This window comes from Xenopus laevis, chromosome 2S, assembly GCF_017654675.1.
Source record: "Xenopus laevis strain J_2021 chromosome 2S, Xenopus_laevis_v10.1, whole genome shotgun sequence".
Taxonomy (NCBI): Eukaryota; Metazoa; Chordata; class Amphibia; order Anura; family Pipidae; genus Xenopus; species Xenopus laevis.
Genome location: NC_054374.1, coordinates 45,225,883 through 45,244,166, shown reverse-complemented (window position 1 = coordinate 45,244,166; position 18,284 = coordinate 45,225,883). Strand labels below are relative to the sequence as shown.

Sequence of the window (18,284 nt, the reverse complement as noted above, 5' to 3'; positions counted from 1 at the left end):
TTAAAAAAAATAGGACCCCCCCCCAATTAACATTGGGGATGTGTGAGCAGCTATAGCCTAGAATATATTTTTTTACAATTACTTCTCAGTTCAGAAATTAGAATCTGTGAACCAGTATACAACATCATTTATTTTTGTTCTTCAATGACTTGGCAAAGATTCACAAGCTATTTCATGTTATGAAAAATGATGGCAGTCCTCTTAGCTATGCACAGATTCTTAGTTAGTGATACATAAACAAGCTGCTCATACAGAAGAAATGCTGAATGTACACAGAAGCTGAACCCCAGATACTTGTTATCAAGTGTATGTTCCACTTTTGTTATGAAGTACATCTTTATTTACTATTACTTCACATATGGTAATAAAAATGTGCAAGGTTTGGTGTCCCTTGGGACTTTGACTGAGCACCATGGGACAGGTTTTTATAAAACATTGGAGACTGCTGCTTTGGTGTTCCTGAATAATATCCTGCAGATTTACCTCTTAATATTTCACCTTTTAAGATAAAATGTTAATTAACAAAAATCTAACCAACACTGTTTTAGATGATTCTGTCCATCAGGTGGGCCAAAAACCATCTGTGAACATTCACATACACAGCTTTTATTTTGGAAGCTGCAACATGCTGCATACCCCTGACATTTATATTTATCATTTAGCCTTTTATCTTTGTACCAAGGATACATAAGTGCATATATGGAAAATTTTTATAAAACCCTACTCATTTTATCTTAGATTTGGAGTTTGGGAGATTGGATTAGAAATACATATTTACGTGTTTTTAATTAGTAACAATGTGTTTTTTTTTTTATATACAGTATATGGATTTGTGGGGTTAATATACTATTATGGGCTCTTACAAAACATTAAATACATGCAGTGTGGTTATACACACCTCCCCTTGAAAATGGTGCCAAAATATGTGTAATTAGTTGCTAAGAAACCATGGGGCTAATTCACTAAAGGGCAAATTTTCACTAGCAACTACTTTGCCACACTCCGCTCCATTTCCCCAGGTGCAAAGTCATTACCACTACGTTTATTCACTAAAATGCGAAGTTGCGTCTCAGCAGCCGAACGCTGGCGAATTTTCTCTAGCGTTCATTTCTGCCTAGTGAAACTTCGCTAGCACTTTTACACTTAGGTTAATTTGAAAAGGGCAGGTAATGTTGGTGCAAATGCCTGAAGTGGCCACTTTTTCAAACACAAGTCCAATGAGCCATAATAAAGACAGAAGAGATCCTCTAATGCCCTATACATGAGCCCACCCTTAAACAAACGTGGCATACCACTCAAATTAGTTTTAAAAAATTGTTCACACATTAATCTTTAATAGTTCGGACTTTTGAAGGCAACTTTGTTTTATCAGTTCACCTGGTCTGAGAGGTGGCGAAGTAAACTCTGACGAAAGAGTTAACGTTCAGTAAAATTTGCATCTTAGTGAATCTGCGGAGCAACGATCGCTTGCCAGAACGAAAAGTCGCCTGAATGCTAGTGACGTTCTCGTTTGCTAGCGAATTGTCCTCTACGCCTGTTAGTGAATAGGCTCTTAACTTTCCTTTTGAGGTTTACTTCTTAATTTTCCTTTTGAGGTTTACTTCTTAACTTTCCTTTTGAGATTTACTTCTTAACTTTCCTTTTGAGGTTTACTCTTTACAATCTGTTTTATCTCTGCCAGTATAATTTATTGGTTATGGCTCTTTAATATGTGTTGTGTTTTCAATTTGTGACTATCGCACTTTATGTTACATTCTTTTATAACAAATATCACAGCTTTTACAATACCATGTCTACAGAGTTTAGCTATATGAACTCCAGTAAACTGTTCTTATTAAATGCATCAGTTTTATTAGTAAAAGGCTTAATGTGACGTCCCAGAGCACGGGACTGGTTTATGGGCACATACGAAGCACACAGGCAGGTAACAGTACAAGGAAACTTTAATAACAAACAATCCCTTCATGTATCTGCTAGGGAACAACTGCTCAACAGGAGCACAAGTCAGTGTATATTTGTGGCCTAGTCCCTTCAGGCAGCACCTGGCCCCAGGCAACAGTCTCACATAAGATTCTCATATAAAGAAAGATTCACCTCCAGTCTCTTTCAGGCATTCCAGAAAGAGGGAAAGTGAGTGTGAGTATTCCAGCTGCACTTGTGTATAACAGGCTTATAGATTAACAGTCCAGTAACATAACATGGGGTGCAGCTCTGAGGAATCACAGTCCAAATGGAGGGGACGCAGCAGCTTATCCCACTCTGTTGTGCAGCCACCAGCCCACACTGCAGCAAGTCTTTCCTGTTACCTCTTTCCCAGCATGCATTCCCACTTCCTCCTGACCTCTCTGAGCAAACAGCTTCCTGACCATGTGATCTCCCTGCCCCACCCCTTCAGTGCTGCAGCTTCCAGCATTATCAGAGCTCTTGTCACACTTAAATCCATTCACCAGCACCAGTAAGATTACTTTGGATGACATTTAACCTGATGGGCCGGTTGGCCTCAGCTGCTGAATATATTTTACGTAACTCGCCACATTAATTAGTGTGCACCATAAGGTATTTACAACTTGGGACTGACATCGGACTAACTGGATTCACGTTGGTTTACTAACTTTGTTATGCTCATTAAAAAAGTGGCTATTATGCTCACTAACACACTGTAGCATGAACTTTATCGAGCTACCAATACAGCGTTAAGTTCAAGTCCACACCATTCACTTTTTCTTACATCTGGTTTCATTTATTAGGTGGTGTAGTCTAGGAACCTCAAAAAAGGGGGGGATCCCGCCTTTCAGATGCAGTACTGCTTGTTTTTAACATGATTTTATATATATTTTCATGGCATGGTTGTGAATAAATATTGCCTTTTAATACTATATTGGTATATATTTTGTCATATTACATTACCCAGCAGCAGGAGTCTTTGGGGGTTAAGTCCCAATTTTGGCTTATTCACATTAAATCCATTCATGCAACATCAAATCATTGGAAATGGTTATGTGTGCTGCTGCCCTAGGCATGCAAACAATGAAACCCCTCAACTATGGCACATATGGATTATAGAAATTGTATTGAACATGCACCTATACAATAGGACAGCAGCACCTCCTTTCCACTTAGCTTCACTGCAAAATTTCTAACAAAATATCCAACATAACTAAAACTAAAAAAAATTTTTCATATAGAGGCATCTGTGCAAAGCCCTCCTCCATTTGGAAACCTGTAGCCTTAGCACCAACGTGGCTCCATAATGTTAAAACAAATCACTTAGTTTCATATTTATAATGTAGTTTCATATATATAAGAGGGTATGGTGGACCCAGAAGCAGCTGTGGGAAAAGTGCAAAATTGTGACCATTCAAACAAACAGTCACAAACGTACTTGTTTATTTATTGTACTCAGGCCCAGAATCAGCCTATTTGGCAGTAGCTTAATAATATTTATCATTTGTTTAGTTACACGTGGTAAGAAACACAAACACAAGACTCAACAGATAGATTACATTAATCTACAAAATAGTCTATGTATTCCAATCCTTGTGTGTTACATTCTGCTCTTGAAAATTCAACTTTTTGTGCACTGGTGTTAAGTGTACACAAACACTGTTTAAGCACCAATTCTATTTAATACATTTCACATATATTTACTTTATTCATCAGGTGAAGAATTGTTTGGGTAAGACAATGTATATAATGGATTTGCTATATTTCAAAGTGTCTGGACAATGGCCTGTACTTAAGAATCTGAATCTATGGTCTATCTGTCTTCTATTTCAGGAAAGATGGAAAAAAAAAAGAATATGCCACTAGTGTTTTTATTTCTCCTGTATAGTTTCTGTATTTAAAATGTGTATGTATTAAAATTACTAATACAACTACTACTACTGTATTAAAATAACAAGGATATTTTGTTTCAAAATAGATTTCATAATTCCACTTAAAATTTTAGCCATCAAAATATGGATTCATTCTGGCATAAAAAAAAACGTTGTTTGTGTGTATGGATCAAGAGTTCCTAAAATGTGTTTATTACACTTTGAAATAAAGTGTTATTTATGAGCTAAGTAACCACGCAAAATAAATTGTTTTTATTGTTGTCTTTTGTGGTTGTCTTGCTCCTTAAGAGTTAAACTGTTAATATGCAGTGAGCTTCATAATGAAACTCATAGAATTTTTATGACTGGGGAGTTTCCTTAGTGTTTGATAAATCTAGGCCAGAGTTCTCACCCCAGTGGGAAAAAAATGCACACCAATAATCACTCATGAATCTCAGTTTTAATCTGCCAGCTTCTATTTGGTGGAAAGTCTAAACAGCATTAAGTGAATTTAGTAAATCAGCACTAAAATTCTACTACTGGATTTATGACTTCCTCATTCCTGTGGTGCACAGCCTGTGACCTAGAGAAAGATATGAAGTTTGCGAACACAAAGGATGATTTGGGAGTTTGAGGCAAAAATCCAGTTTTCGTTGTACGGCAGAGTAACAGAATCGGATTGGGCTATTTGGCAAAGAACATTAACAGGGATCACCACACAGAAACAGTTTTTTTTCAGAATGAAACAAAATCTGGTTTTGAAGTTAGACATTAACAGGTTTACTAATGATTTTAAAGTTCTTTGTTAATGCAGTTTTGGTTGAAAGCAATAACTGTCTGTCTGCCTGCATTCTGTGAACTTCTGTTTCTAAAACATTTAACAGACCTTGCAGAGCACTTTTACTGCTCTTTTAAGAGTCAGAAGTAAAGAAAAGCAAGAGTTAAACAAATACTGATTTCACTTGCAATTACATTTATACAGTGTCGGCCCTCCTGCTTCTAACCATTTAGCCTATTTCATGGTCATTCCGTATTTCTCTTATGCGAAAAATGCACGTGGAAGAATATGGTAAGTAGATATTAAAGACTAGTAGAATAAAGCGTTTGAGTTAGGAGAGGATGAATTATAGTTTGGAAAGTGGGTGCACAGTCTAAGAATTTTTGGTGGGCCCATAGTTTAAGGTCTCCTGGTGGCCCCCTGGCATCCCAGTCTGACACTGCATTTATAAATAACTTTAAACACCACTAAATTCTTTAAATAAGTGTTTATTGAAAAGTTGCTTAGAATTAAATTTTCTTTCTTTTGGCAAAAAAAAAACAAACAAAAAGAAAAAAAGAAGTGAGTTCAATTCTAGCCAGGGTAATTTTGCAAGTTTATATGTCCTTCTGCTGTCTAGCTTCCTCTCAAATTTAGCAAAACCTCTCTTTCAAATGAAAACAGGCCAAGGGTATGCCATGACAGTTTAATGGTCACACCTTCCTCTACTTAGTAAATTGTTATGAGATATGTCAATCAAGGGTTGGTGTCAGTCTATAGAATTAAATATCAGAAAGGAAGAACCACTTGCACACAAACACTAGCCCTCTGCTACTTAGCAATACTGCACTGATCCCCTGACCATATATATATATATATATATATATATATATATATATATATATATATATATATATATATATATATATATATATATATATATATAGATAGCGACAGACTAAGCTTTCTTATGTACATGTGCCTTTTGTTTATGGGTGACAATTCTCTCCAAATGTTCCAATACAGGGTTATTTTCATTATAACAAATAGTAAACACATCTTCTACTTTTTTTACTCTCAAAATGTAAAATGCATGCCTCTAAAATGAAACTCTTCATCTTTTCTTCTTCCACATTTGTTTCTGCCTTCTCTCTCACTTCCTACATTCAGGTCCTTTCCAAAACGAGCCATCTTTATGTCTGCATCCTCCTTTTCTATCTAAGCTAAAATATTAGTTTACACCATCTTATAAAACCATTTTCTACCAGATCTTAGATCAACTTCTGTACAACCCACACTGCTACTCATGGTGCAATTATTTTCAAGCTGTTCATCATAATGGAACATTAACATAATTTATTACCATTTTTTATACCCCCCTTATAGCTACACAAGATTTAATCTTACCCAAGTTTTAAAAAATATACCAGTATTAAGTCAACAGTTTATTTTAAAATATTTAGAATAACAGTGCTTTAGAAGCCTCTGTTATTATTTTAAGTTTTGTATACTCGAATGTCTACAGTACATACACAAAATTTAAGGTGTCTAAATGATGCATTATTGTAGGGCAATTTGCAAGTACCCTTCATGTCTTCATGCTTGTTTGCCTAGATAGGTCCATCTATAACATACTGAAAATTGATATAAGGATGAACATCCAGCTACATTACTGGCATCACTAAGTCATTCTCCATTAATTTCTCACATTATTTGCGGTTTGTCACTAGTTTAAAAAGGGGGGACAGCAGGTGATTATCCCTTTCCAGTGTATAGGTGTAGGAAAGGTCCTTGGATTAGGAAGAGCAAGTGGGTATAGGCTGTTATATACCAGTCAGCTGCCACATGACAGAATGGAAGTGGGAGCCTGAAGTTGCTTAGGAGTTACACTACCACGAGGCTATACAATCAGCCAAGTATTCATTCATCGGCTGTTGATCAACTGTGAGCCATATTGGCTGGATTGCTGAACTAGATATTTCATGACTGTAAAATAGTTTCTAAATGATGCATTGCTTGAAAAAAGGATTTTTCATTGTTTAAATCAGTTGTTGCATTTGTCAAGTTACAACCTAATGTCCTTTGTTGCCATTGTTGGGATAACTGGTAGCCCAATCTCACGTGAGCCTGCAGCTTTCTTTTAGACAGAGGAGATACTGCACACAGACACCATGGGGTATATTTATCAAAGACTGAAGTTAATAGTGAAGTTCCGCCACTAGAGTGAAATGCCGCCACTCCCCATTCATTTCTATGGGATTTTTAAAGGCGTATTTATCAAAGGGTGAACTTTCACTTTCACCCATTGATAAATACACCTTTCAAAATCCCATAGAAATTAATTGAGAGCTGCGGAATTTCACTCTAGTGGCAGAACTTCACTCTTTGATAAATTTACCCCCATGCTTCTCTTGCTTCAAGAAGACATAACTTTATTAACACTTCTGCATTAGCAGACAAAGATCATGTCACATGACACTGTATCAGTATCAGATCAGTATGGGATCTGTATGAGAGCACACCCATTAATACATATCTTAACATCCTTGTCACTGTCCCAGAAACATTTATATAGTTAATTGTTTTAGCAGGTAGTTAACCTATAAGTATGTTTTTGGACTAAAGCTGGCAATACACATACCAATAATATATTACTAGAAAAATGTCACATGGTACTTGCATGGTGCTCGACCAATATCCATCTAGTATAGATATCAGGTTAGTTCAGGATAGAAAAAATCATCTCCATGTGGATAAGGAAGTGAAGATAAGTCACAGCTCCTCTTCTAGTTCTGCTGCTCAGATTGTTGATGCACTTTGAATGAATAATAGGAAAGCAGACATAACGTATGTGGTCTTTTCAGCATCTTGGAGGGGGTACCTGGTTGGCCCATGTATTGTATCCCTAAGGGTTGAATACAAGAGGTCCTCTGCACTCAACTTTCCCTTGTTTGTTCCCTAAGGGTTGAAGACAGAGAAGCCAAAAAACACACAATTTGTTTTTTGTGTTACTGCAAAGGATATACCGTATATACCCGAGTATAAGCTGAGTTTTTCAGCATCCAAAATGTGCTGAAAAACTCTACCTCGGCTTATACTCGGGTCAGCGGTACCCGACCCGAGTAGCTGAGATTTCAGTCACTTTTAATCATTCCTATACCAACAGTACAGTTGGGGAGAGACTGCAATATCCCAAAATGCCCTCTGTTGGTTATATGAAAGAATAACAGTGCGCCCTCTGTTGGTTATATGAAAGAATAACAGTGACTGCAATATCACACAGCGCCATCTGTTGGTTATATGAAAGAATAACAGTGAATGCAATATCACACAGCACCATCTGTTGGTTATATGAAAGAATAACAGTGCGCCCTCTGTTGGTTATATGAAAGATTAACAGTGACTGCAATATCACACAGCGCCATCTGTTGGTTGTATGAAAGAATAACAGTGCGCCCTCTGTTGGTTATATTAAAGAATAACAGTGACTGCAATATCACACAGCACCCTCTGTTGGTTATATGAAAGAATAACAGTGCACCCTCTGTTGGTTATATGAAAGAATAACAGTGACTGCAATATCACACAGCGCCCTCTGTTGGTTATATGAAAGAATAACAGTGACTGCAGGTAAATTTAGGTACCTCGGCTTATACTCGGGTCGGCTTATACTCGAGTATATACGGTAACAAAGACTGATTATTCTTATACATATACGTTTTGTTTACAGAGATAAAATATGAGTTTTTAGCTGAAATAATTATCTTTGAGGAAGACCATTTGCACTGCTCTATTTATAGCTTGCTGCATGTGAATAATGTTAAATTAATATCAATACATTCTCTAGGTTTAATTTTCCATCATGGGAAAATATATATTCTGCTTTGAGTCTGGATTAAATGCGATTACCCTGTATCTTCAGGTTTATTGCCTATGGGAGAATAGATTTCCCAAAAGCAGCAAAAAGCCCCTTAATCTGCTGATTTGTGTTACGCTGTTTTCAGGAGTCAGAGCCAGAAGAGAAGAAAATGTAAACATTAGACTTTACCCTACAAATAATTTTAAAACCACTGCAAAATTGTCATACATGTATATAGAAAGGTACAGGTATGAGATCCAGGGCTGGAACTAGGGGTAGGCAGAAGAGTCACCTGCCTAGGGAGGAAGGATAGTGGGGCGCTAGGCAGGTACCTCTTAAATTGTCTTCTGCCTACCCCTGTTCTATTTTTTAAGCCCTCTTTGGTTTTCCCCTTTGTCCCCTCTACCGCTCTCCCCCCTCCCCTCCGTCACTCTCCCACCTCTATCCGCTCCAACCTCTGTCGCCTCCCCTCAGTCTCCCGTCCTGCCGTTTGCACACAAAGTCGCACATAAAGTCACGGATGGGCTCACGTGCCGGGTTGCCGGCCGGGGTTGCCTTGGACATCCAGCTGGCTTGGCCTGGCCCTGATGGGATCTCTTAAAAAACCCCACTATTCCGTATCTCCCATAAAGACCAATTTAAGCAAATAAAATCGTTTTTGCTTTTTCTCTGTATTAATAAAAACAGTATCTTGTACTTAAGATACCCCACTATCTAGTATCCCCCATAGAAACCAATTTAAGCAAATAAAATAGTTTTATTGATTTGCTTTTTCTCCATATTAATAAAAACAGTACAAAGTACGTAAGTTAAACTCCCGTCCATATTGGTAGCAAAACATTCCTGCCTTGTCTTTTTTAATTTTTTTTAATAGACTTAAGGTATGGAGATCCAAATTAAAAAAAACCTTATCCAGAAAACCCCAGGTCCCAAACATTCTGCATAATAGACAACAGACCTATAGGAAAAAAAAGTTTTTTTTTGGGATGGATTTAGTGAATTACAATATATAATACATATGTGGGGTCGTTCTTGACCCTAGTGGACACTTGTGCACCCCTGAACGCTGCGCTCTGCACTAAGCTCTGGATGAAAAATATGTAATTCAGTGAAGAGTACAGTGTTAGGATGCATAGCTCAGTCCTGTCTTTACATCAAGGCCTTGATGTGGACTACATGCCTTTTCACTCCTACCTTGTGCCTCACAATGACAAGGTATAGGCCGACGGGGAGGATGCCTTTGTGGCTCCTCCACCCACTCCTCATTTAAACATTAATAACTATAGCACTCAGTGCTGCATTAGTAATGGAAGCTTCATTGTAAATTTTTTTTGCACTTGCATGTGCCATTGTGAATGACCCCTATGGTTGGTTAAAATCAGCACCAATTTCAGCACTTGCCATTTCAATATTTGGTACGCATGTTAAAAAATATTTATTTGAATGTAAACATTTACAGCAGTTAACCAATATTTATGTTGAGTTTATGTATATTTGTATATTTGTATTAGCTCTAGCAAGATGGCTAAATCCCTTAGCATGAGACACTGGCAAATACCAACAAGGCACAGGCTTTTTATCCAAGACTAAAAAAAGACCACAGGAAGAGTCCTTCACCACAAAAACAATTTTTAAGAAACAATTCAATTAGCCTGTTATTTAATGCAGCATACAGATCTAGCCAGTGTAAACAACCAATTGGCCTTTACTCTGTGCTTACTGAAAAAGAGGAAGATTACAACATTATTTTATCGGGCTACACTGGCTAAAGAATGGACCCCCCACATCTCATACTTGTTCACTATTCGTCTTATTTAACCTTTTGTAACTTTTTAAATCCATCTACTATCAGTAGATGCACATTTCTTAACATAACTCACAGACCCTAAGGCCTTGTGGCAGCAATGCTGTTTTTCTAAAAGCACCCTAACCGCAGATTCACCCAGTTTCAATATCACTTAGGGTAATCTAATTAAGGGAGCTTAAATAGTCAGTAAGTGGGAGGCTTGACAGGTCATCTGACTATTGAAGATGCTCCTGGGTAGCAAAACATTCCTTGTTGTTCTGAAAAAATGGTGGGGTCAGTTATACAAGAAAGATAAACAATACCAAATTAATATATGAGGCATTTTATGTTGTAATTAAACTGTAATAATTAAAATAAATGGGTCAGTGTTCATTTATCTAATTGGAACTGTCCATTTTAAGAATATTTCTCATGGATATTTAGAAGATGAGTTACATGTAAACATTCTCAAAGGCTTTAGATATGTGTGCTTACATATATAAACAACACTAAGCGCAAAGACCATTTGGACTACCTTACACTCCAAAAATCTGCAAGCAATGTGCAATAACCCCTTGTTTTCCAGAACAGGCAACACTTTTATATAAAATGGGAATATTTGGGGACCTATGCTAACTAATTAAAACAATGTATGATAAGTGAGGAACTTCATATTTTTTCATGCTACCTCTACCTCTTGTCTTTAGGTTTCTACGTTTTAAAAAACGTTGTGCCATATGTGTGCATGATATTTGTGGCTACAATTAACTAATTATCATACTTAAAACACTCACTGCACAAGCTAATGTGACAATCAGTATTATTCTGTGAGTGCATACAAAACATTTTTATGCATGTTGCAATATGTCTTTGTGTAAGCATGTATGAGGGCACAGCTTAGGGTTAGGGGTCGTACATGCCTTTTATCATGCCAGATGGAAACGATGTTGTTACTATGTATTACTATACATTATAATGCATATGTCTTTTTGAATTATTTGCTAGAAGTGTATTGTAGTACATGTATGGGATCCGTTATCCAGAAAGCTATTGAGCAAAAAGTTCTGAATTACGGAAGGGCTGCCTCCCATATACTACATTCTATCCAAATAATCAACATTTTTAAAAATAATTTCCTTTTTCTCTGTAATAATAAAACAGTATCTTGTACTTGATCCAAACTTAGATATAGTTAATCTTCATTGGAAGCAAAATCAGCCTATTGGGTTTATTTAATTCTTACACAAATTTCTGTACAGTTATGGGATCCATTAAACAGAAAGCTGTTAAACAAAAAGTTCAGAAGGACAGAAGGGCAGCCTCCCATATTCTTCATTCTATCCAAATAATCAACATTTTTAAAAAATTATTTACTTTTTCTCTGTAATAATAAAACAGTACCTTGTACTTGGTTCAAACTAACTTTTATCGTTAGCAAAACCAGCCTATTGGAATTATTTAATGTTTACATGATTTTCTATTAGACTTATAGTATGAAGACCAAATTATGGAAAGATCTGTTATCTGGAAACCCCCAGGTCCCAAGCATTCTGCATAATATGTCCTTTACCTGTACACTTATGGTATAAACTACTAAGTATTAAAAACATTAAAAAGCAATAAGAAAAGTAAAAAAAAGGGAGAAGTAGTCAACTATGGTATAATGATGGGCCATTTTTTCCAGTTTATCATAATGTCCCTCCTACAGAAATCTGTATAAATATCCATTAGTTCAAATGTGACATACCACTTATTAGATGGGCAACATTGTTTTTTTTCTTTATCTATCATAATTAATTCTATAATTTCAGAATGTATCTCATAGTTAACATTCTTTGGTTATGTGTGAATGTCAAGTAGTTACAAGAGATTAAGGGGCAGAAATTACAACTTCCTTTGTGTCTTTGTTTCTGAACAGAAGCAGAATTCTCAATCTTCTTGGCTTATGCACAGAATTTAAAATTTGGCCCAAAGTCTGGGAGATACTCATTAACTTCTGATAATTGCATAACTATTTATTTTATTAAATAAACAACAGTCGCTCCCACAGAGAAGCAGCAGAAAGGATTAAGCTGATTTGTGATAGGCTTTAATGATATTTCTAGTTACTGTTCTGTGTGCTTGGATCTTTACACTCATTTGAAGCTCTCATTTTTCTTCTCTCTCTCTCTCTCTCTCTCTCTCTCTCTCTTTCTCTCTCTCTCTCTCCCCCTCTCTCTCTTTCTCTACACAAGATAAAACTAATGCAGTGTCACATATTCTGACTTACTTTTTGTCTTATCTATCTATTGTAGTATCGAAGAGGTAAAAAATTAGATATTCAATAGGCATTGGTAAATTATGTTTTAAAACAACTTCTAGTATTGCACTGTTAACTGACTGTCTGCAGCTATCAGAGAATAATGATCATTTATTCATAATTATAAAATAATAAAAGTCCCGGGTGCAAAAAAACGTACCTACCTGTTGACCGTGACTGCCACCCACCTGTCCACCTTACTGATAGCTACAGCTGACCCCATTGCTGAGTGAACGCTGATTCTTTCGTACCCCCAACCCTGTGTTAGTTCCACCACTGTACATATTCCTTCACTTTTTTGTTTACTGCATACATTGCAAGTAATTCATTCTACCTTTTAAAATTTTATTCTTGAACCAATAAAAAATGTATTTTAGTTGTAATATTGCAATGCAGGTATATCAGAGCTCAAGTCACATGGCTGGGGCACCTATGAAACTAACAACATGTCTAGCCCCATGACAGGTTTCAAAATTAAAGAAAATAAATCTGTTTGTTCTTTTGAGCACCTGGTGTAGTGAGATGAGGATGGGAGGAGGTTCCCCACAACACTGTGTATGAAATGTTTCCTGCCACCATTCAAATATTTATGAGGGTGGTTTTGAAATAATGCCTTCATATTATATTGTGACAGGTCATCAGTCTTTCTATTCAAGCAGAAACAATCACAAACAGTAACTAATACTTTTTAACAATAATAACATTCATAGCATTTTGAAGCGGGCCAACTGAAGAGGGGGTATGATAGATAACAAGGAATGGATTATAGCAAATGCTACAATTGCTTATAGATTTGTTAATAAAACATAACTGAAAGTTTTTGGGGATTTTCTGCTTTGTCTCATTTTTCACTTTTAGTTCCCCCTTTCTCTTTTGCTTTTACATTCTTTTTCATTCCTGTATTTCTTTTTCTCTGTTTTTCTGTCGACTACCATTAAGCGGTCCTCCATTGAAAAACTATTTTTGCACAGTGAAAGAAAATTCAAATTCTATGTATATTTCTAATATAGATTAATTATGAATTTTCAGTAGTAATGGTTCCAGTGGTTTCAAGTTCAGGGTACATGGGCCTGTGCCTTGGCTTCTTTTAGTAGACAGAAAAGCTGATACGCTACCAGGGCCGCCATCAGGGGGGCACAGGGCGTACTCCTGTACCGGGCCTAAAGGGGGGCCCCGGCTGTGCTGCACTTTTTGAAATAGCCAGGGCCCCCTTGACAGAGCATAAGCTGTGCCGCCTCTTCCGGAGTCCTGAACCGTCGAAGTCCCGACGTCATGAAAAGAACTGAACTTGAAGTCCCAAAGCCCGAAAAGCCGCAAAGTCACAAAATGAGGCGTACTTGAAGTCCTGAAGCAGCGAAAAGACCCAAAGTCACGAAAGGAGCCGAAATTGAAGTCCTAAAGCTACAAGTTCATAGTTACAAAACAATATACAATAAAAAAGAAACAAGTTAATCCTTTAGAGTAACCCCCTCCTGCCGTTCCCTTTCAGTCTCTCAACTGCGTGAAAAAAGTTCCAGGAAAAATAAGAAAAAAATATACATATATTCCAATTTGAAACAATATATATGTTGTCTTGTAGAACAGCGCCTAAAGCAAACGGAGAGAGCAAAAAAACAGGGGCATAATATGGTGTAGTATTTTCAATTAATTAGAACACCCTGTGATGAAAAAGTGTGAAAAAAAAAAAAATTAATTAAAAAATGGGAGATGAAAATAAGAAAAAATAAATAAAAAATGATGGTGACTGATAGGAGGGAAGAACACAAGAAACCAAAACTACATGCGATATAACTGCCACTGTCTTGTAAGTAGGCAATTTTACTAAACTTCGGTGAAGGATTTAAAAGGCACTATATTTTTTTGCTTCTACACATTGTGGAAAAGGAAGATCTTTTTAAAGGGAAAACAATTTATTACAATCCCTTTCTGATTTTTACCTATTTACCTGGACCACTCTTTATTTTTATTTTTTATTTATTTTTTCTTATTTTCATCTCCCATTTTTTAATTTTCTAAAAAAAATTTTTTTTTTTTTTTTCCACACTTTTTCATCACAGGGTGTTCTAATTAATTGAAAATACTACACCATATTATGCCCCTGTTTTTTTGCTCTCTCCGTTTGCTTTAGGCGCTGTTCTACAAGACAACATATATATTGTTTCAAATTGGAATATATGTATATTTTTTTCTTATTTTTCCTGGAACTAAGTTCATAGTTACATAGTTAAATCGGGTTGAAAAAAGACAAAGTCCATCAAGTTCAACCTCTCCAAACGAAAACCAAATATCCATACACACACCCCTCCATACTTTCACATAAATTATATATACCCATATCTATACTAACTATCGAGTTTAGTATCACAATAGCCTTTGATATTATGTCAGTCCAAGAAATCATCAAAGCCATTCTTAAAGGCATTAACAGTATCAACAACATCAACCGGCAGTGCATTCCACAACCTCACTGTCCTCACTGTGAAGAACCAACTACGTTGCTTGAAATGAAAGTTCTTTTCTTATAGTCTGAAGGGGTGATCATCTTTATGGGTAAAAAGGTCCCCTGCTATTTGTCTATAATGTCCTCTAATGTACTTGTAAAGTGTAATCATGTCCCCTCGCAAGCGCCTTTTTTCCAGAGAAAACAACCCCAACCTTGACAGTCTACCCTCATAATTTAAGTCTTCCATCCCCCTAACCAGTTTAGTTGCACGTCTCTGCACTCTCTCCAGCTCATGTGTATCCCTCTTAAGGACTGCAGTCCAAAACTGCACTGCAAGTCTCCAGATGAGGCCTCACCAGGGACCTGTAAAGAGGCATAATTATGTTTTCATCCCTTGAGTTAATGCCCTTTTTTATGCAAGACAGAACTTAATTTGCTTTAGTAGCCACAGGATGACACTGCCCAGAATTAGACAACTTGGACCTATAAAGAGGCAAAATTATGTTTTCATCCCTCGAGTTTTTTTATGCAAGACAGTACTTTATTTGCCTTAGTAGCCACAGAATGACATTGTTATCTACAAAAACCCCAAGATCCTTCTCATTTAAGGAAACTCCCAACACACTGCCATTTAGTGTATAACTTGCATTTATTATTATTTTTGCCAAAGTGCATAACCTTGCATTTATCAACATTGAACCTCATTTTCCAGTTGGTGCCCAGTTTCCCAACGTAGACAAATCACTCTGCAAAGTGGCAGCATCCTGCATGGAACCTATAGTTCTGCACAATTTAGTATCATCTGCAAAAATAGAAACAGTACTTTCAATGCCCACCTCCATGTTATAAATAAACAAATTGAAAAGCAAGCGACCAAGTACAGAGCCCTGCGGTACTCCACTAACAACACTTGTCAAATTTGAAAATGTTCCATTTACCACCACTCTTTGTAGTCTATCTTTTAGCCAGTTCTCTATCCAGATACAAATACTATGTTCCAGACCAACATTCTTTAATTTAACCACACCTTCTGTGTGGCACTGTATCAAATGCTTTAGCAAAGTCTAAGTTCTACTGAACACCAATGTGTGCTTTTTTATTTTAAACCCCTAGCCCAAAAATGTAGTTATACGGGGCCCCATGATTTCTAATGGGGCCCCCAGCTGATTAAGAGACCTAGACGGTAACATAGCTAGCTGGCACCAGACCTGGGTGTGGGCTGTGCAGCTGGGCCCACCTTCAGAAACAATCTTCTTGTCCGCTACGCAGGCACATAAACTTCCAATGGGCCCTGAGGGGGTGAGGGCCCTGGTGCAATCGCACCTTTGCTCCCCCGGTAGTTCTGCCACTGGACCTAGAGTAAACCTCACTCTTTTGACATTGTTTTAAGAGCCAAACAACAGAATGGGGTGAACAAAGACTGCTTTTAATTGCAATTTCATTTGTTAATAACTTAATTTAATTCATTCACCCTTAATTCATTAATTCACCCTTTGCCTGCCAAGCACATACGCCATATTCTCCAAATTTCTATAAAAAACTATAACTTTAGGAAAGAATTGCAACTTTGTAGTTTGGAGTACATTGATATATTTACCCAGAATCTGTTCTTTCTAATAATGCGTAGTTTTCTAGGGTAAACCTACTGTTAGTGGAGTGATACAATACGATTGTTGGCCTCATGTACCAAAGTGTGTAAAGAGTATGTTCCAATAACTATGGTCACCACAAACTAGTACAGCTATGGAACCTGTCATCCATGCTCAGGACCTGGGGCTTTCCGGATCTTTCTGTAATTTGGATCTTCATACCTTAAGTCTAGTAAAAAATCATGTAAAATTCAAATAAACCCACTAGGCTAGTTCTGCTTCCAATAAGGATCAATGATATCCTAGTTTGTATCATGTACACGGTACTGGTTTATTATTACAGAGAAAAAGGAAATCAATTTTAAAAATTTGATTATATGGATAAAACTGAGTCTATGGGATACAACATTTTCGTAATTTGGAGCTTCCTGATAATGGGTTTCCAAATAACGGATCTCATACCTGTACTTGACAATTCAGACAATTTTTGTTCAGTTACCAAAATGGGAATCATGGTAGCATGAATGTACACATATCAGTTAATTTCATATTTGAGAGCCCCTTTATTAAGGTCAGTGTCAGGTATAAGGTGAACAGATCCCTTGCACCTCCCTGCACATTTATTTGTACAATGGGGCACAAGGTGTTTGTAATAAATACCTTTATTGTATATAGTTCTTGTGCCTGATTAAAGACTCTCATAATTCAGCCTGTGCTTCTCCTAAGTTCTAAGTGCTTCCTTTGCATTCTAAACCCGTATATTTTTCTATGGACTTAATGTAAGATGTGATTGTGTGACCAATCCAAACATATTTGCATTAAATATTTGCTACACCAGCACACTGATATATTTATATATTCCTTTCTGCAGTTCTCTATTTCTTTAAAGAATACGGAGGGGGAATTCGTGTTAATGAGACAGAGGGAACAACTGGAGCAGACCATGGCAAACAGCTATGTAACAGTTTCTGATGCATACTGTCTTGCTGAGCCGTTAACCTACTATGGTAAGTAAAACAAATATAGTTTTCTTTTTCTAGGAAATATGTTTAAAAAATAATGACAGACAAGAAAGAATGTGAATGCTTATGGGTGGTTTCACACATGGCATCCGGGGTCCAGTGACTAATCTCCTCTTCTTCGGGCTACTAATCTCCCCGAAATGCCTTCCCGCCGGCTAGAATGTAAATCCCTGGCAGGATGGCACTCGGATCACTTTGTTTACCGAAGTCGCCTGAAGTTGCCTAATGAGAAAACTTCGGACGACTTTGGAAAACCGAAGCAATCCAAGTGCCATCCCTTCGGCAATTCACATTCTAGCCAGCGGGAAGGCATTTTGGGGAGATTAGACGACTGAAGAAGAGGAGATTTGTCGCTGAGCAATTAATCTCCCCGGAACCTCATGTGTACCACAACCCTAGGGGTAGAGGGAACTGGAAGATTTGGAAGCGCTGCGTGTGCCATGCCGCAGGCGACTTTTCATTATAGCGGGCGCAAGACAAAGGGAAGGCGTTCAGGGGGATTGATCGCTGCAAAGACGAGGCGATTAGTCGCCAAGCGACTAAATATCCCCGAATCGCCCAGTGTGCCCCTACCCTAAAGGACTAGGTCATTGTATCTAAGTCTAATTTTTCCTTTATCTATTCTCACTCCTCCTACTTTTTCTGATAACTTCTCCCTGGAGGGGTAGACAAGTTGCATTTATACAGTAGATGTTGAGACCTGAGTTTAAAGCT

At 37.2% G+C, this 18,284-nt stretch overlaps 1 protein-coding gene across 1 annotated transcript in view; it reads left to right on the top strand.

The window, feature by feature from the left end:
• Positions 1-17,419: 17,419 nt before the first annotated feature.
• nr1h5.S (nuclear receptor subfamily 1, group H, member 5 S homeolog) overlaps positions 17,420-18,284 on the top strand; it is a gene marked incomplete at its 5' end in the record, with an annotated part of 42,089 nt that continues 41,224 nt past the window's right edge. The window contains 1 exon segment of the mRNA NM_001088774.1: positions 17,420-17,555. Within this exon segment, the coding sequence (NP_001082243.1) occupies positions 17,462-17,555 (94 nt within the window).